This window comes from Polyodon spathula, chromosome 46, assembly GCF_017654505.1.
Source record: "Polyodon spathula isolate WHYD16114869_AA chromosome 46, ASM1765450v1, whole genome shotgun sequence".
NCBI lineage: Eukaryota > Metazoa > Chordata > Actinopteri > Acipenseriformes > Polyodontidae > Polyodon > Polyodon spathula.
In genome coordinates this window covers 1,966,530-1,987,038 of record NC_054579.1, presented here as the reverse complement: position 1 = coordinate 1,987,038, position 20,509 = coordinate 1,966,530, and the positions used below count along the sequence as shown (strand labels likewise).

The following is a 20,509-nucleotide window of genomic DNA, read 5'->3' as shown; positions in this document are numbered from 1 at the left end:
TTGTGATGGTGGTCCACTATGGAAGGCGCTATATAAAATAAACATTGATTGATTGATTGATATTCATTGAAGACACTGAGAAAGACTTCTAGTCAATACGTTTGCCATTGATTTACACTGTGTCAAAAATGTGTCGTTGAATTTACACTGAAGACACTGAGAAAGTATCAATATGTATGCCATGAATGAGACACTGAGAAAGACTTTGTCATTGTCATTGAATTTATTATGTCTCTTAGGATTTCTAAACTTGTAAGACAACAAAAGCTACTTTTTTATGAAATGTTTGTTTTATTTTATACATTGACAAGGACATACACACACGTTTCAATCCACAAGTTTGCAAAGCTTCACATTGAAAGCATAAAGGCACCAAGCCCAGAGAATACATATTCTGCTATTGAACAGATGTAACATTGCATGACTCAGCTTAAAAATGTAAAACAACAGATACACGAAATGATAAAAAAAAAATCATTAAAATACAAAACCTTATATTGAATTTGAGCTCTGAAATATCACAACGAATACAGATAACCATTTCAGTAAATTCATTTGTGGTTCCTGATAGAGACTGGGAGACTGGCAGAGTGATAAGACCCAATGTACAGCCACAGACAGATGTCTCTTTTTTACCTGATGAATTGAAGTGAAAAAGTGTGGTCGTTTAGAAAATATTGATAGAAAGGGTGCTGTTGTTTTATACAGTTGAGTGCTATAAAGCAGTGAGCTGATAGAAAGGGTGCTGTTGTTTTATACAGTTGAGTGCTATAAAGCAGTGAGCTGATAGAAAGGGTGCTGTTGTTTTATACAATCGAGTGCTATAGATCACCTGCAACTATATTTCAGCTTGAAGCTGAGTTGGAAATCCCCACAATCAATACAATGATTATATATAATGACCTAACATAAAAAGCATTGTGTTCTTATCACAGGCCTATTTCTGCATGAAGTGATCTTAAAAAAACCCAAAAAACTACCCACAGCACTGAAGAGAAGCATCAGCTAACAAAATCATAAAATAACTAGAAGTAATACAGCTAGGATTACAACATACTCATAAGATTACCAACGTGCTTTCTTGGTATTCTGTCTTGATTTCTTTCTAAATACAATTGGAAAGGTTTAACGAACCCACCTAAGATAACCCTCTCAGAATGCCATTGTTTCCAGAGCACAATACACTTTTGTTTTGCATGTTAGACTGGCACAGCAGCATAGCTGCAACACAAAGTTACAATAAAGGATGAAGTAGCACCTGAGTGCCAGTGTAACTCCCACACATCACAGTAGACAAGACCAGTCGTCAGGTCTGTCATTTTACCAGACATGTCAGTAACAGTCACCATATACTGTGCAGGACCCTGGAGTAGGAAGATCATCTTTACAGTGCTGTGAAACTGCAAAGCCTCCTTTACAGTGCTGTGAAACTGCAAAGCCTCCTTGAACTAAAAGTGAACGTTATTATTGAAACATCATTCTATTCTGTTATGAATTATATAGTGATTGATTATACTGCATTGATATCGCATAACACAAACAGAACTACTTTCATCCAATTGACAATGAGCTGCAAGGCATGAGACAGCGTCCGACTGGAAACTAGAACAGGCAAGGAACAGAATAGCACTGAAAGTAAGCAGCATAATACTGTCTACTACCGAATTCAATTTCTACTGCTGCAGAAGAAGAGGACTGCCTGTTCAAACCTGGAGGTGGAATCCCTACATGACCGCGTGTCTCTGTTGTTTTCTCTATTCTAGAGTCTCTTATTTACCATACTGCACAAGTCCGTTTCCAGGGTCAGGTTTATACCGCTGTTTAGATCATTAGCATTAGGACTTTGAAGGGGATATTTTAATTTGTAAAATGTCGGGGGGTGCCGCTTATGAATTATTATAAGACTGAGTCTACTTCAGATCTCAGGATTGTTAAAGTGGAGTTGCAAGTAACTCCAAACCCAGGATAGAGCGGCTCAGTGAATGTGGTTTGGAATCTGTGCAGGAGGGTCATTGTGTCAGAGACGCCATAAAATGACAGAGTGCCGGCAGGACAGTCCAGATACACTCCTATTCTGGGGGAGCGAGGGGCTGTTATTACAGTTTCCCTGTAATTGTGACAGGCAGAGTAATTGGAAACAGAGCATTGCAAACTCCAAGACTTGTCATTGCAGCCAAAGATCCTGGAAACATCATCTCCTTTCCTGCTGATTCCTTTATATGTGACCGCTATATAAGCCCCCTCCCCAATCCACTCAATCTCCCAGTAATAGCGAGCCCCAAACAAACCCTCCTTACAAAGCACTTGGGGCCAGTAGTCGAATCTCTGTGGGTGTTCAGGATATGGCTGGGTCATTGTGCTCCTCCATGTCACCTTTCTGTTCCCTTCATGCAGCCACAGCACCCTGTTCACTGTGTTGGGGTCCAGTGTGAGCTCACAGGAATCTGAGTGAAGAGAAGAGGACAGCCAGAAGTCTCATCAATCAGAAAATCACTTCTAGATTTGCACATCACTCAACCAACAAAAACATAAAATGGGGGGGCGGAACTCTAAAAGTGCTGTTATTCTTAGCTGGTAAAACACGTATGTATTGAAAACACCAGAAATAAAAGGTGACATTTGGTACTTTTGCCTTGAGTGTACAGCAAAAATAGCAATTTTGACTTCACTGTCCCAGTACTTAAGGAGGGTACTGTACATATGTACAGTATATTAAGAATGTGCACATTTTTGGTTTTTATCAATATTACCCCTAATCATAATGGAGAGATGCCAGTGGCTATGATTTGGCCGTAGCAGCTACTATTTTTAAGGTTCTGCTATGACTCTACGTGGAAGGGGTATAATACTTCGATTTTTAAAAGCATATGACATGGTTTATTTAGATTTCCAGAAAGCTTTTGACAAAGTCCCGCACAAAAGATTAATTCTCAAACTGAACGCAGTTGGGATTCAAGGAAACACATGTACATGGATTAGGGAGTGGTTAACATGTAGAAAACAGAAAGTACTGATTAGAGGAAAAACCTCAGAATGGAGTGTGGTAACCAGCGGTGTACCACAGGGATCAGTATTAGGTCCTCTGCTATTCCTAATCTACATTAATGATTTAGATTCTGGTATAGTAAGCAAACTTGTTAAATTTGCAGACAACATAAAAATAGGAGGAGTGGCAAACACTGTTGCAGCAGCAAAGGTCATTCAAAATGATCTAGACAAGATTCAGAACTGGGCAGACACATGGCAAATGACATTTAATAGAGAAAAGTGTAAGGTACTGCACGCAGGAAATAAAAATGTACATTATAAATATCATATGGGAGATACTGAAATTGGAGAAGGAATCTATGAAAAAGACTTAGGAGTTTTTCAGAACTATTCCAGAATTATTCTAACAAGATGCTCGGATACATTGTGAAAAGTGTTGAATATAAATCAAGGGAAGTAATGTTAAAAAACTGTACAATGCAACATTAGTAAGACAGGCTTAAAAGGCATGTCATATGCAGACAGGCTAAAAGAATTGAATCTGTTCAGTCTTGAACAAAGAAGACTACGCGGCGACCTGATTCAAGCATTCAAAATTCTAAAAGGTATTGACAGTGTCGACCCAAGGGACTTTTTTGACCTGAAAAAAGAAACAAGGACCAGTCACAAATGGAGATTAGACAAAGGGGCATTCAGAACAGAAAATAAGAGGCACTTTTTTACACAGAGAATTGTGAGGGTCTGGAATCAACTCCCCAGTAATGTTGTTGAAGCTGACACCCTGGGATCCTTCAAGAAGCTGCTTGATGAGATTCTGGGATCAATAAACAACCAAACGAGCAAGATGGGCCGAATGGCCTCCTCTCGTTTGTAAACTTTCTTATGTTCTTATGAATGTTTAATGTTTTCATGAATGAATGTTTTGTAACACTATATTTCACTGACATACTAAAGTCTCTGAGCCTTGTTGCTTAATAAAGAAACTAAAACTGCCTCACAAAACTCTAAGTTGATCTCTGTATAACGTGGGATGGGATTGGATGGAGCAGGATAGGCTAGGAATTAAAAAAAAAAAATTACAGGACGGGACGGAAGAAGAAATATTTGGACAGGACAGGGTGGTAAAAGTTTGGAAATGATGACCCTTTCATGCGATAGGATGGGACAGGAACATTTTTGACAGGACAGGATGGGACTGGACTGAAGTTTCATTCCCATGTCACTCTCTACTTGGAAATCACCATTGTAGTCGACATTCAAAAAGACTTACAATTCAATAACTCTGCTCTGTCGTTTGGCTCTGGAGGCCGTAGACTCTGCTGAACTGCTACTTCATTCACTGGGTAGAAAAAAGACAGAGAGAAATAGAATTGAAGCAGGTTCATTATTATAGAACTACTGTTTCCCTAACACATCACCAATAAAGGTTTAGTAGAACGCACGTCTCCACTGATAGAATGTATTTCACACCCACCTGTTTTGGTTATCTTGGCTAACTCCCCCTTGCACATGACCTGAATGTGACCCTTCAGTTCAGACGCTGCTTTCCTCACAGTCCCAAAAGAGATGTCCTTATTGACAGTGAAGCCTGGTATCTCTTCAACTTCGGAAAGGGCAATGACAGCGTGAATATGCTGCAACAGCATGTGGAGAAAAGGAGCTTCAGTGAACACGTTAACACATTAACAGCAGATTCCTAGGATAAAGTGAGTCTCAGGTGTACCTGTAGAAAATGGATGTGATCCTCTGTCTCTGAAAGCTGTTTCAGCTCAGCGCTTCTCCTCCTCAGCTCAGCAATCTCCTGCTCCAGTTTCTTCGAGGGCTCTTCACTCTTAGCTAGTTCCTTTTTCTCAATGTCTCGAATCATCCCAATAACCTCGTCCCGGATCTTCACAATGGGTTGAATCAGTTCATCAAATATCATCTCGCTCTCCTCTACCTCTCTGTTCACATCAAGCTGATTGAAGGAACACATTGGATTAGATATGCAGTCCGGGGAACCGAAAAACATATTTGTCATAAGAAAAAAAAAAAAAGATTTCAGGTAGTGTTCTTTCACAAACATTAAACATTTAAAATGTTGTGGAAATGTTTAAATGCTATTAGAATATTATCCTGAACTTGGAAAAGCCCAGCGAAGTGTGGTAGAGCCTGTCCAGAAGTTTAGATGTGGCTGTAGCCACCATCAGGTGTAAGGCGTTTAATATTTAATATTCTATTCTGTTTACACAGCCCAGTATGTTAAAGTTTGAAAGCTGAAGCATGTTTAATGATAAATGTTTCAGAAATCTATTTCACATTCTAGCTGAGTAATTGCAATAGGAAACGGTCAGAGTGGTTCTAAACATTGTTAAAGTCCCTGCCCACCTGGGAGCAGGTGGTGCAATGCTAGAGGTGAGCTGACAGACAGGAGAGAACGAACACAGACACACGGAGAGCAGCACACTAGTGAATTAATGCCTTGCACCATTACCATTAGCATTGTGTCTTTACAAAAATTCCATGTGGCTACCATTATACTAGCTTCCCATAGTAAAAACACACCGAAGTGTAATAAAGCACAGTGAAAGCATGGCAAAGCATAGGGAAGCATTGTAAACGACAGTGAAAGCATGTAAAGCATAGGGAAGCATTGCAAAGCACAGAGATGTATGGTAAAGCATAGGTAAGCATTGCAAAACACAGAGATGTATGGTAAAGCATAGGTAAGCATTGCAAAGCACAGAGATCTATGGTAAAGCATAGGTAAGCAATGTAAAGACAGAGAGGTTTGGTAAAGCATAGGGAAGCATTGTAAAGCACAGAGAGGTCTGGTAAAGCATAGGGAAGCATTGTAAAGCACAGAGAGAGGTCTGGTAAAGCACAGGTTGTAAAGCACAGGAGAAAGCATAGGGAAGCATTGTAAAGCACAGAGAGGTCTGGTAAAGCATAGGGAAGCATTGTAAAGCAAAGAGAGGTTTGGTAAAGCATAGGGAAGCATTGTAAAGCACAGAGATGATGGTAAAGCATAGGTAAGCAATGTAAAGCAAAGAGATGTAAAGCATAGGGAAGCATTGTAAAGCACAGAGAGGTCTGGTAAAGCATAGGGAAGCATTGTAAAGCATAGAGAGAGGTCTGGTAAAGCACAGGGAAGCATTGTAAAGCACAGAGATGTATGGTAAAGCATAGGTAAGCATTGTAAGGCACAGAGATGTATTATAAAGCATAGGGAGGCATTGTAAAGCAAAGAGAGGTTTGGTAAAGCATAGGGAAGCATTGTAAAGCACAGAGAGGTCTGGTAAAGCATAGGGAAGCATTATAAAGCACAGAGATGATGGTAAAGCATAGGGAAGCATTGTAAAGCACAGAGAGGACTGGTAAAGCACAGGGAAGCATTGTAAAGCACAGAGAGGTTTGGTAAAGCATAGTAAAAAAAAACAAACAAACAAAAGAAAACAGGCTAAACGAACACTTATAAAAGTTTACCATAGTAAAAACATAGCAAAGTGTAATAAAGCTTAGGAAGGTATAATAAAGGATATTAATAAACAAAGCAAAGCTGGGTAAACTATGGCAAATGCATAGTATAACCAGGGGAAAAGCATTTGGAAAAAGAACAAAAATACTGTGCAAAATATCAGGGTAAGCTTTTATAAGGGTAAAGTCCATAACCCCTACACTTCAAGCTCACATACAGTATTACAGTTGAGTTGAATTACATTTTTAATTATATTATTTTCAAAGCTAGAAATATATATTTTTTTATGCTATTTTAAATCATGCTAAATGATTCTGAGTTATGTTCTCTAATAATAAGAATTGGATTTATTGTATTTTCTTCTCTAAAAAAACATTGCAGATAAAACCCATTTTAGATGTTGTAAAATACCCACTTTGCACAATTCCACATTCTTCACCAGCTCTAGCTGTTCCTCCAGTCTCTTCTGGATTCTCCGCTGTATTTCTGTCTGTGTCTCCCCCAGCTGATCCTGTGAAGAAACACAGGTGATATATTTGGGCCTTGAGCAGTATCCTGTCGCACCCAACACAGGAGTTTCAGAACAGGTTGTGCTATAAACTCTCTACTTAAAGATGAATACATTTTAAACAGGTTATTAAACTTGCAATCATGTTTAATACAGCTACAAAGAAATGGTTCAAACCCTTACCTGTATCTCTATCCTTTCTGTCTCAGCGGAGACTGTATCATGGCTCTTGTGTCCCTTGTCAGTACAAAACCAGCAAATGCATGTCTTATCATTTCTACAGAACCCGTCCAAAACTCTGTGATGTTCAGCACAAAGCTTCTGCTCCAGATTTCCAATTGCACTGACCAGCTTGTGCCTCTTGAAAGCAACAACTTCACTATGAGACTTGATGTGCTTTTTACAGTAAGAAGCCAGGCACGTCAAACAGGATTTCACAGCTTTTAACTTTTTCCCAGTGCAGAAATCACACGGCACATCTCCAGGTCCTGCATAACTGCGAGGATTGAGCTTTGCCTTTTTGAAATTCTCCACAAACTCAACCAGAATGATGTTTATGCCAAGAACAGGCTTTTGGTTAAAAATTTGTCTGCAGTGGGGGCACCTGAACTGATCGGAAATATCCCAGTAGTTCTCAATACACTCCATACAGAAGCTGTGTCCACATGGAATAGTGACAGGGCGCTTGAATATCCCCAGACACACCGAACACTTAAACTGCTCCTCTGTGACCTGAATATTTGTCTCTGCCATTTTTTGCTGCAGTGAGACAGAGAGACTGACGGTTTCACTATAAACGAAACTTCACTGTGCTGATTTCCTGGAATTGTGTAAAGCTCCAAGAGGTGGGGTTTTGGACTGAGGCCAGGTTTAGATACGTAGGCTGAACAGAAGCTGCTGAAACAGTGTGAGAGGGGCGGAGAGGCGAGAGTTGGGAATGGCAGTCTGAATATAGCACTGTCACAGTAACTATTCCACACTTCAACAGTTGAAGCTTCCCATAGTAGAAACATAGAATTGTGTAGTAAAGCCTAGCGAGGTGTAATAGAGGTTCTAAAAAATAATGGTAAACCATAGCAAACTATGGTAAATGCACAGCATAACCATGGGAAAACTGCAAAATTACCGTACATGTTTACAGAAGAAAACTTAAAGGAACGACAGTGAAATAAATATGACAAACAGTGATTGTAATTGTTATTGTATTGTACTATTGTGTTCTCTTTGAGCTATTTGCTTTATACATAATTCAATGGCCTTTAAATAACAACAGCATACATTTGCATGTTAATTTGTTTGGACATGTGACATTAGCCATTCACAAAAAGTGCATCTCAATTTTAAAATATACTTTTCAGCTGTTCACTTAGTGAAACACAAAACGTGGGTAAGAAGGCGGCGCTCAGCTCTGGCCTCGGAAGCAGTCATTTCTTTTCTATCTCTTCCCCCCTTATCTAATCAAATCTCAGCATCAGTGTAAAAGTCTTCCTTGGACACAGCTGTGCTGTGTGTGCTGTGGCAGCCTTATCTTTTTTGGTTTAACACATAACATGCATTGAAATGCGTGTTGAAAATCCCAAACTGTTCTAGTGTACTTGGAGTCATATGAGTCATTCTGCCCATCTTGCTTGTTTGGTTGTTAGTAGCTTATTGAGCCCAAAATCTCATCAAGCAGCTTCTTGAAGGATCCCAGGGTGTCAGCTTCAATAACATTACTGGGGAGTTGATTCCAGACCCTCACAATTCTCTGTGTAAAAAAGTGCCTCCTATTTTCTGTTCTGAATGCCCCTTTGTCTAATCTCCGTTTGCGACCCCTGGTCCTTGTTTCTTTTTTCAGGTCGATAAAGTCCCTTGGGTCAACATTGTCAATACCAGAATTTTGAATATTGAATCAGATCGCTGTGTCGTCGTCTTTGTTCAGTACAGAACAGATTCAATTCTTTTAGCCTGTCTGCATATGACATGCCTTTTAAACCCGGAATAATTCTGGTCGCTCTTCTTTGCACTCTTTCTAGAGCAGCAATATCCTTTTTATAGCGAGGTGGTAGCTTCCCCATATTGTCTAGATGAAGACATTTCTGTACTGTTATTGTGCTTGTCCATGCTGTACTATTACCATATGTGGGAAATGTGTTTCCCATTTTACCCCACTCAAACACTTTACTTACAACATTTCTTGGTATCCCTGAAAACATAATCGCTTAAAATTTTACACATTTACTGCCCATATGTAATTGTTGTAGCACAGACTCATTTTGGATGTTACACAGCTGAGGTCAGTGTCCTAGGAAGCCATCTTGATAAGGTTCTAGCAGGGTTACTCTAGGGCAGCGGTTCTCAATCTGTACTCCGCCAGTTCCCTTGAGGTGGTCAGTGGAAAGGTTACATAATAAGAAAGCGGCAGCATAGTTTATAGATCCCATTGCAAACCCAAAATTTGAGCCCTTAAAAACTCAGCTACAGAAGCAGGAAGAAAATGCATACATGGAGAATATCTCCACGTTAAAAAAAGGTGTAAATGCCATCATATACAGTGTGATAGAGTGACCGATGGCTAGGGTAGGAAATATGCAAAACACAGGAGCTGCAGTGAAACGCTGCAGCGTACGTTTATTATATACAGTCGTTGGTTGGAAAAACAAAAATAAACAAACAAAAACCTACTACAACAAGTGCTAACTAAACACAAGCGTCTGTCTAGGACAGGACAGCTGGGCTGTTTCCCTGTTCAGAAAAAAGTTGGTAATTTTACAAACAGCACCACTATCCAACACAGTAACAGTTCTTCTTGAATACAGTAATCTTTCATAAATACCATATGTCTCGCTCTACAACCCGCTCCCCGGTAATCGCTCTCTAGAACGGGATTCGAGGCTGGCTTTATACAGCCAGGACCCCACCCTAACAAGACACACCTGTGTCCTGTTACACAATTAACTTCGGACATTTTTACTATGGCCTTCTGGGAAACGTAGTCTTTTAGTCGGCAGCCATTTTACCTCACTACACACAGTACACAGTAAACAGACATTCACTGTGGAAAAAGGATTGTTTTCATTCTGTTCCTTATGTATGCATTGATACACACTTTACCATATGTCCCATTAACCACTCTGTCACAATAGTTTTGGTGTCTAAAATGTATTCTTTTCGTGTATTGTGCTCACGTGCACTCAACACAGCAGCTTGTAAAGTAAGGGATGACAGTAACACACGACAGGGCATGTGTTCCGTTGCATTAACATGCAATTGTAGTTGGGTTGGAGGCACAGAGGCTAAAAATGTTGTTATGTTAGCCTCGGTGCTGGTCTCAATCTCTCCGTATACAGTGCTGACATAAACCGCAACGTTAGCCTTGTTAGTGACCAAGCATTTAAAAATTCCAAGATACAGAAAAGGAAGGTGTGGCAGGCTGGTGAGTGGATAGAGGCCCAGAGACAGTCTGCAGTTCAAAAAAATAACTATTTTATTATAAACACAAACATGAAAGGGCACAAGGGCCAAAACGAAGCAATTTAAACACAAATAAAGCAAAAACAAACTCACAAAAACAAAGGTTTCCAGGCTGGGCAATGCCTTCACTGGATTCAAAACATTCAAAAATCACAAACACCAAAACACCAACCTGCTTCCTCAGCTCCCTCCTCCTCAATGAGAAGCAGAGGCCTCCTTTTATGTCAGGTGGCTGGGCGCTGATTGATCGTTAATTAACCTAATCAATTAATCAACCCCAGCCACCTGAACATAATAAACCCAGGCAGGTAGGGGAAATTAACCCCATCCCTGCCAATTTAAAAAGGGCAGAGCTTTGCTCTGCCACAGAAGGAAAGACAAAGTCCACTATCCATGCATTGCTACCACTGATCTGAAGAAGCCAACAATACAACAATACATTACTGGCATAATTGTAATGATTGTTCATATTGAAGAAGTCTGTTACCTGCATGAACACATGTTGCAAATATAAACTTTGCAGGTCTTTCCAAGAGCTCCAGAGTGGATGTCGGTGAGACACCGGCTCTGGAGGGCAAAGTCAGCCCTGCAGGTGCAGTGACTTTACCGGGAGAACCACTTGGGATCCCACACCCATACGGACACCGTAACATTCCCCTCACCCAAACAGTGTAAAGGAAAGACAGAGGGTTCAATACACTCGATTTAAGCTGGCGGATTGTTACTGTGGAATCATCATCTACCCAAACCCCAGGGTAGAGCGGCTCGGTGAATGTGGCTTGGAATCTGTGCAGGAGAGTCATTGTGTCAGAGACTCCATAAAAGGACAGAGTGCCGGCAGGACAGTCCAGATACTCTCCTATTGTGGTGAGTAGGGGGCAGCTGCTGCAGTTTTGTTGTAATTATGTCGGGCAGAGTAACTGGAGCCAGAGCACCGCAAACTCCATGTCTTGTCACTGTAACCAAGGATGCAGAAAACATCTTTACCTTTCCTGCTGATTCCTTTATATGTGACTCCTATAATAGTCCCGTTTCCACACCACTCAATCTCCCAGTAACAGCGAGTTCCAGACAAACCCTCTCTGCAAAGCACTTGCCAGTAACTGCCAAATCTCTCTGGGTGATCAGGATAGCGCTGGATTTCTGTCAGTGTCAACTCTCTGTTTCCTCTAGAAAGCCAGAGCTTGCTATGCACCGTGTTGGGGTCCAGTGTGAGCCAGCAGGAATCTGATTGAAGAAAAGAAAAGATTTAAAGTATTTTAATATTCAGATTCAAAGTATTACAGGATAGCAGAGTTAATTTCACAGCCTCCTGAGTGAACAGACCGTCCTGATTATTTTCAGGGACACTGCAACGCTAAATTATATATCAATATTGTCTACGTATCAGAACATTAGCTGGGCAAGTAAAAAAAAAACCTTACATTTTAAAAAGTCAGCTCTGTTCCTTGGTTCTGAAGCCTGCAGACTGTAAACTGCAACATCATTCACTGGGTAGAAAAAAAAAGAGAAAACTAGAATTAATACAACAGCAATCTGTGATGTTATTAATAAAACATAAAAATAAATCTAACAGAATATATTTATGTATGTACTAAATATAACCCTGTCAAACCCCAGCTAAAGATATATTTGCAGCTTATATAGTAGAATATAGGTATCATATACTGCATTCTGTATTGGTTTATCCCTCCTTAAGTCTGAGAAATCTCTACCAAAGGAATCTGTTTCACACCAACCTCTTGTGGTTATTTTGACTAATTCCCTCTTGCAGAAGTCCTCAATATGATCTTTAAGTTCAGATACAGCTTTCCTCACAGCCCCAAAAGAGATGTCTGTATTGACAGTAATGCTGGGTAAGTCTCCAGCTTCAGGAGGGGCACAGAGAGATTGGAAATTCTACAACAGGAAAGTGGAGAAAAGGAGTTTTCAGTGGAACAGAATGGGCTCCAAAACATTCCTGGGGAAAAGCAAGGATCTGTTTAATTTGAGAGGTCTGTCTGAAACCGTCCCAGTTATGTACTTGAGATTTTCTAACAAGCAGTGATGTTACCTGTAGAAAATGGATGTGATCCTCTGTCTCTGAAAGCTGTTTCAGCTCAACGTTTCTCCTCCTTAGCTCAGCAATATCCTGCTCCAGTCTCTTCACGAGTCCTTCAGCTTGATTCACTGCAGCCTTCTCGTTAGCTCCAATCAGCTCAGTAACCTCAGAGTGGATCTTCTCAATGGATCGGATCAGCTCAGTAAACATCTTCTCACTTTTCTGCATTTCACTCCGTGCAGATCTCTGAGTGAAAGAAAACACATTAAGAATGTATATCAGAATAAGGGATATTCTGAATTGTACACGTACCTGAGATACAAAATGCTTCTGAATACTGCTAAACATATTGTATGGCTGAACATTTTATTATAACATTTTATTATACAGCTAAAATGTATAAGCACATATTTTATACAAACATAGTTCTTTAGAAATAGTCTAAGAATGAAGCCCTGAGTTTTTAATTAAGCTGCAAATTCTATTGGACATATATTATAACAACAGCTACTTTTAAGTTAATCTAAATGTTTCTGCTGTGTAAAATGCTCCCCATAACCATGTATTGCAGGATTGGTCAAACCTCGCCCTTCCACTCCTGGTCTTTGTTCCAACCCTGTTCTAATTGAACCAAATAAACCTCCATCCAGACCCTGAAGTAGGTCATTGTATCATTTTACCTGTTAAACCTGGAGTGGAATTGCCCTCGAGGACCAGGATTGGACCCCTCCAGTATTGCACACTAAAGCAAGGGGGTCTTCTGGTTTTTATTCCAACTTAAGCTCTCAAATAAAATAATTTATTATTTGTTGAATTTGACATATTTAATATGTGTAAAGGTCTTTTACAGTTGATGGTTTTAAAAATGCACTTGATTGAAGGTACACTACCTATAAAACATTTTGAGGCCTGAAGAAAAGTGTTAAATGTGTCCAGTTAATCAAATAACTAGACCAATTAATACAGAAGACACTGCGGCCCTCCAGGAACTGCATAGATTAGCTTCAGCATTTGGCCTATAGCAGGGATTCCCAGCCCTGGTCCTGGGGACCCCCTTTGTCTTCTGGTTTTCATTCCAACTGAACACTCAGTTACTTAACTAGACCTTTAATTTAACTCATAATTTCTTAATTAGACCTTCTTACTTCTTTTCAGTTCTTAAACAGTTACAGATTTCAAGTTAGCTATAACATTTTATAAGTAACTTCAACTCTGCAGCTTTTTAGGCTCTGAGAACAATTAAACGGGTCTAATTAAGCTCATCATTAGTTCAATTAAGGGTCTAGTGAACTAATTGAGAGTTGGAATGAAGACTAGAAGGCACATCGGGTCCCCAGGGCCAGCGTTGGGAAGCCTTGGCCTATAGGTTAAGGTTGAGCCATGGCCTTAACTAAGTAAACATTGTTTTATTATGAACTTATATTGAATTAACCCTCTTTATATACCCACTTTCAGTGACTCCACAGCCTGTTTGAGCTCCTTCACTTCTTTCAGTCTCTCCTGGATTCTCTGTTGTATTTCTCTCTGTGTCTCTCCCAGCTGCTTCTGTGCAGAAACACAGTGACATTTCTGATGAGGCATTGAGTGATATCCTGTCACACCCAACACAGGCTATTTCAGAGCAGACTGTGTTATTCACTGATCTCTACTTATAAAAGCATTTTTAAAAAGAAAATGTAACACAAATAGAATGCATTGATATACTCTGTACTGAAAATATGCAGTTATAAAGTGTTTATAGCTGACAGAGTAATGTTTTTTTTATTTTAAAACTTGATCTGATACTGCATTAGGTTAAATGCAGTTCTTAGTTTCCATTGGATAAGAATTGAAAAAGCTATAATCCTAGTGTTTGGTATTTATTTAATGTCTCGTTAGGATTGACTGCTTGTTCTCTTGAGTTTTTTTCAACAAGTTATTTAGTTTTCAAAACGTTTACGTGAATAAATATTTTTTTGTATAACTATAACTGTGTACTAATTATTTACGTGCCCTGCACAACATTGCAGGAGATGTGACAATCAAAAAATATACATTTGAGTGTTTATAATTTTTTAAAAGCAAAAAAAAACTAAATAAAAAACACACAGAACAGTAAAACAAGGCAGGGAATAAAAGGAACATAAGTTTAGCATAAAAACGCTCCATTATAAAAGTGTGTTTTTAATCTTGTTTTAAAAGCAGTGACACTTGGTGATTTCCTTACAGAGCTAGGCAGATCATTCCTGAGTTTAATATATAAATGAATGCTCTATCATCGGGCATTCTGTGATCTGAGTGGGCGTCTAGGAATATATGGTATTAAAAGATCATTAAATACGATGGTGAAAAGCAACGCCTTAAATTCTATCCTGAATCCGACTGGTAGCCAGTGCAGTGGTGCTAACACAGGAATAATGTGATCTCGTATCTTAGTCCTGGTTAAAATTCTAGCTGCAGCATTTTGTATAAATTGCAGTGGGGATATAACATGGTTATGAGTACCAGATAATAGGGCATTACAATAATTAATTCCAGAAGATACAAAAGTATGCATCAATGAAAGAATACGCCTCAATTGGTTGATGTTTCTTAGATGATAAAGAATACATTTTAGTAATATTTTTAAAAGAAAGATTTGGGTCCAAGATCACACATACATTTCTCATTTCGTCTGTAAGTTCATAAGAGAAGCCACCAAGGGATATTATTTTGTTGCTTCTGAGATCCCAGAATCATCACTTCTGTTTTATCTGAGTTTAGCATTAAAAAGTTTTCAAGCACCCATTTTTTATGTTAGCAAGACAGGTGCTCAAAATTGAGTTGGGCCAAGAATTGAACCCTGAGGGACCCCGCATGTAACCATCGACAAAAAAGAAGTCTCCTCTATTGTAACAAATTGCGACTGTTTGAGAGATAGGATCGAAACCAAGATAAAACATCTTTTAAAATTCCTTATATTGCTATTAATATATATTGAAAGAATCACACCTCTACAGCAGCCTGATGTAAAAAAAATAGCTCAAATGGTTCAAACCCTTACCTGTTTCCCAGTCCTTTCTGTCTCAGTTGAGACTGTATCATGGCTCCTGTGTTCTTTGTCTGCACACAACAGGCAAATACACGTCTGATCGGTTCTACAGAAGACCTCCAAAACCTTTTGGTGTTCAGCACAAAGCTTCTGCTCCAGATTTCCAGTTGCATTGATCAGCTTGTGCCTCTTGAAAGCAGCCCCCTCATAGTGTAGCTTGACGTGTGTTTCACAATAAGAGGCCAGGCACGTCAAACAGGATTTCACAGCTTTGAACTTTCTTCCAGTGCAGAAATCACACGACACATCTCCAGGTCCAGCATAACTTTGAGCAGGGGGAGGATTGAGCCTTCTCTTCTTGAATTCTCCAACAACTTCAGCCAGGATGGTGTTTTTGTGCAGAACAGTGCCTTGGGGTAAAGGTCTCTCTGCACTGGGAGCAGCTGTAGACACCCGTATGATCACTTTGATCCCAGTAGTTATTAATACACCCCACACAGTAACTGTGTCCACATGCAGTGGTGACTGCATCCTTCAGTAAATCCAAACACATTGGACAGATAATCTGGTCCTCTTCTATGTGAGTATTAGCTTCTGCCATTCTTGCTTCACAGCAAACAAAACTGTGCTTCTGATTTCCTGGAATTATATAAAGCTCTAGGAGGCAGGGTTTTGGACTGAGGCCAGGTTTTGAAAAGCAGGCTGAGCAGAAACTGCTGATACAGTGTGAGAGAAGCAGAGAGGAGAGAGCTGTGAATGGGACTGGGGTTTAACTCTGGCACTGTCACAATGATTCCACTTCTAAATAAACTGTTTATATAGCTGGGGGGGGGGGGGGGGGGGGGGGGTCACCTACCTTGAGATATGTCTGTAGTGGCACAGTTACCTCTGTCTTGATCGCTCACTCAAAAACTACATACATGGATAGTTGCTAAATGACCTTTCATAACCCTAATAGCAAGTAAAATTTCAGTTGGATGAAGTATCGTATTGTCAAGGGTTTACAAAACCTTACCGGCTGAGGTCATGTCACAGTTTGGGTGAGCATTCTTGCAGGTTAAACATGGAAAAAGTAAGTATAAGTAGGGCTTGTCTGATTGAACTGAACGACAATAGCCCTACATCAAACCATTCTGCAGTGCTTCATTTAATAGCGTTTGCTTTGTTACAAATGCTTAGGACCCGTCAAATCTGATCCTGTAAGATACAATCCCCTCTATTAACCGACGGACCTCTGGCGTGTGTCCTTTACACAATCTGCTGCCAACTGAGCTGATGGAAAGAGCAATGCACGTTTTATTATGGGCCTGAAACAGTGTGGCAGGTTGGCTTGTACAGTGACGTCAGACCAGGAAACGACAACAAACTGAGAGGCGACTGAGCGGCTGTACTTAGGGTTTTTATTCAATAATAAACACTTTTCAATAATCAAACAACACGGCACGCTGGCCAAAATAAACAAAAGGAAAAAAAATGAAATACAAGTACCCTGTGGGAAGGTGGGACGGGAGATGGGTAAACAGGTAGGTAAGTAAGTTTGAACCAGGGGCCTCCTGGTTACAAGCCTGTTTCTTTAACCACTGGACTACACAGCCTCCTCAAGGAAACTGAAATGAAGCAGCACTTGACCTGAGTTACTAACACCAAAGCAATAAAGATATGATGAGAGTCAGTGGAGGAGAGGGGAGGAAACAGAGTTTAAATGAACCAAAGCGGTTTTTATTAAATGAAACACACAGATTGCTCCAACCAGGCCACTGCTTTATCTAAATACAGTGCGGGCAGACATAAAATAATAAACATTGTGATACATTTATTCAAATTAAGACATTGAAAGGAAACAAATAGAAACACAGACAGAAAACAGTCATTGAGCACATAACAACACACACACGCACACACACACACACACACACACACACACACACACACACACACACACACACACACACACACACACACACACACACACACACACACACACACACACACACACTATCACTAAGGATGGTGTGGAGGCCATGATGTGGAGCCCATAAATACAGTGCAGAGGGACCTGGCTGCAGCGCTCTATCTAAATACAGTGCAGAGGGACCTGGCTGCAGCGCTCTATCTGAATACAGTGCAGAGGGACCTGGCTGCAGCGCTCTATCTAAACACAGTGCAGAGAGACCTGGCTGCAGCGCTCTATCTAAATACAGTGCAGAGGGACCTGGCTGCAGCGCTCTATCTAAACACAGTGCAGAGAGACCTGGCTGCAGCGCTCTATCTAAATACAGTGCAGAGGGACCTGGCTGCAGCCCTCTATCTGAATACAGTGCAGAGAGACCTGGCTGCAGTGCTCTATCTGAATACAGTGCAGAGAGACCTGGCTGCAGTGCTCTATCTAAATACAGTGCAAAGGGGCCTGGCTGCAGTGCTCTATCTAAATACAGTGCAGAGGGACCTGGCTGCAGTGCTCTATCTAAATACAGTGCAAAGGGGCCTGGTTGCAGTGCTCTATCTAAATACAGTGCAAAGGGGCCTGGTTGCAGTGCTCTATCTAAATACAGTGCAGAGGGACCTGGCTGCAGCGCTCTATCTAAATACAGTGCAGAGGGACCTGGCTGCAGCGCTCTATCTAAATACAGTGCAAAGGGGCCTGGCTGCAGCGCTCTATCTAAATACAGTGCAGAGGGACCTGGCTGCAGCGCTCTATCTAAATACAGTGCAGAGGGACCTGGCTGCAGCGCTCTATCTAAATACAGTGCAGAGAGACCTGCCTGCAGCGCTCTATCTAAATACAGTGCAGAGGGGCCTGGCTGCAGCGCTCTATCTAAAGGGACCTGGCTGCACAGTGCAGAGGGACCTGGCTGCAGCGCTCTATCTGAATACAGTGCAGAGGGACCTGGCTGCAGCGCTCTATCTGAATACAGTGCAGAGAGACCTGGCTGCAGCGCTCTATCTGAATACAGTGCAGAGGGACCTGGCTGCAGCGCTCTATCTAAATACAGTGCAGAGGGACCTGGCTGCAGCGCTCTATCTGAATACAGTGCAGAGAGACCTGGCTGCAGCGCTCTATCTGAATACAGTGCAGAGGGACCTGGCTGCAGCGCTCTATCTAAATACAGTGCAGAGGGACCTGGCTGCAGCGCTCTATCTGAATACAGTGCAGGGTTTTTGTTTTAGTTTCTGTTTTTTAAGTGCATTGTTGTTTTCTATTTTCACGCTAGGCATTTCTACAAAAAGTACAGGACAGTAAATACAACAAACAAACTATTTTTCGAATTCAGTCACAAGACGGCCGCACATTTCCCTCAAAACCTCTTTGTCAACTGAATACACTTCTGCAGTTTTAGTCTGAGTCGAACGCATCCCTGCCTCCGCAGATCTCTATGGAAACAGTGACACATCATACACCCGCCCTCTTACTCCGCCCCCGAGTTGACTTCGTTCTCTTATTGGCGAGTCTGACGTTCCTGGCTGAAATTCTCTCTCCAGTGATTGGCGACGGGCTCCCCGATTCCAGCTTGGTTGGCGAGTAAGGCTGCTCGGCTCAATAAACTGGAGCAGAAGTCAGGCAGGCGATCAGAGATCTCAAAAGCTGAGAGGATTATTCATGCTAGTGCTTGCATCTGCGGACCAGGCTTGAGTACGCTTTAGGATTTGTCAAATACAGCTGCCAAAGGTAAAAGATCATTTATTGAACGCTGAGAATGTTAATGCGTGTTTGACGGCATATGAGTTATATTCTGGGATCAGCTTTGTCGTGTCATCGTGGTATGATGGATTCAGTAAAACGCACCATATCGTAACACCACAGACTTCTTGCTTTGAATGATTTTTGAAAACCTAACAAGATGAAAGCAGTGTTTGATGCACAGCCCCTCTCATCACAGGTCTGCATGCATGCTGTCTGTACGGTTATCAACCAGTTTCCTTTCACTTTTTCGTTTACTGCTGTGGTGTATAACTAATGTTACAAACGTAGTGTTTTGTAGTTTTGCAATACTTGTGTGAATGTATTTAACGGTTATTGGCGTTTATCTAGGTTTTAGTTAATGCATATCCCATGTAACCCAGCCCTTGTTCATGCAGCCCAAGCCCTAACCCGATTTAAATCTTAAACATTATTGGAGTTCTCTCAGCTGGGTAGTCAAGAAAAGCCTGTCCCATCTTTCTGCACCTATGCCAGCTAAAGTCAGTGGTGAATCTTGCTCCATGTATAACAAGTCACATTACAAAGCGATTGTAAGGTATATCACCTTAAGATATAAGTAATGTAAGGTATATATATTGGAGCATTCAGTCACAGGGCACCTGAGGGCTTGAATGCTCTACCATGCACAGTGAGAGACGCATCTACACTGGCAATTTCTAAAAATAAATTTAAAAAAAACCCATACTTTTTGTAATAGGGCTTTTATATCCTTTATAATTTCATTTTTTTATATTCCTGTTTATTCAGTTTGAGTTCCTCATCTGTTGCTTTCCTTTTAAAATGTCGTTTTCTTTTGCTGTTTTTATTGTTTGTTTATATTGTTTTTGTTGTACTAAATGTACATCCGAATGCCCTTTTCTTTTTGTAAAATCACCTAGGGATGGCTTGCCATGAAATGCGCTTTATAAATTTGATGTATTGTTATAATAAAACGATTGCTGTCAAGACAGTGTAGACCGATGTGGTTTGGATAAGGTGGGTACAGGATGGAGGACGTGATTTTTGAAAACGTCATGTCTGGTACATATACAGTATGTAGGTTGGCAAGTCCTGCTGTCTACCACTTGCTGGGCCATTTCACCTGGAGAATTAAGTGTTGTCTTTTCTGTAACCAATTCCCCAGTGGACTGACAGCTGTAAGGTAACTACATTATGTTTGCGTTCCTGTGTCAAGGAGCACACACAAGGGTTAGCAGAATTTAACCAATTTCCTTTATGGATTCCAATAATCAACATTCACACTTTTGCAGTCTAATCCTTATCATTAGACACAATGTGGCCGCTAGTTATTAGCAGGAATTAGTTGCCTAACCTTGGAGGCGTCGGGCACAGTGCTGGTTATTCAATGCTTC

At 40.7% G+C, this 20,509-nt stretch overlaps 2 protein-coding genes and 1 pseudogene across 3 annotated transcripts in view; 1 reads left to right on the top strand and 2 right to left on the bottom strand.

The window, feature by feature from the left end:
- Window positions 1–473: 473 nt before the first annotated feature.
- LOC121306122 (tripartite motif-containing protein 16-like protein) lies at window positions 474–8,056 on the bottom strand. Its single transcript, XM_041237838.1, has 6 exons — window positions 7,137–8,056; window positions 6,861–6,956; window positions 4,712–4,945; window positions 4,463–4,622; window positions 4,259–4,327; window positions 474–2,444 (listed from the first exon to the last, which is right to left on the bottom strand). Exons 1-6 carry the CDS (start codon window positions 7,704–7,706, stop codon window positions 1,897–1,899), a joined length of 1,677 nt encoding a protein of 558 aa, XP_041093772.1. The 5' UTR covers window positions 7,707–8,056; the 3' UTR covers window positions 474–1,896.
- Window positions 8,057–10,703: 2,647 nt separating this feature from the next.
- LOC121306144 lies at window positions 10,704–16,067 on the bottom strand (annotated as a pseudogene).
- A 2,920-nt stretch (window positions 16,068–18,987) lies between these two features.
- The window catches only part of pla2g6 (phospholipase A2, group VI (cytosolic, calcium-independent)), a 196,481-nt gene continuing 194,959 nt past the window's right edge, over window positions 18,988–20,509 (top strand). For both annotated transcript variants that reach the window (XM_041237848.1, XM_041237847.1), the window contains exon 1: window positions 18,988–19,124. The gene's annotated coding sequence lies outside the window, so the exon portion shown is untranslated. The remainder of the gene's footprint in view (window positions 19,125–20,509) is intronic.

Coding starts and splice junctions, on each gene's coding strand:
- LOC121306122 (XM_041237838.1), bottom strand. CDS start 7,706: ATGGCAGAGACAAATATTCAGGTCACAGAGGAGCAGTTTAAGTGTTCG. Junction 6,957..7,136: donor CAGAAAGGATAGAGATACAG/GTAAGGGTTTGA, acceptor GTTTCTTCACAG/GATCAGCTGGGGGAGACACA. Junction 4,328..4,462: donor AGCCAAGATAACCAAAACAG/GTGGGTGTGAAA, acceptor TTTTCTACCCAG/TGAATGAAGTAGCAGTTCAG.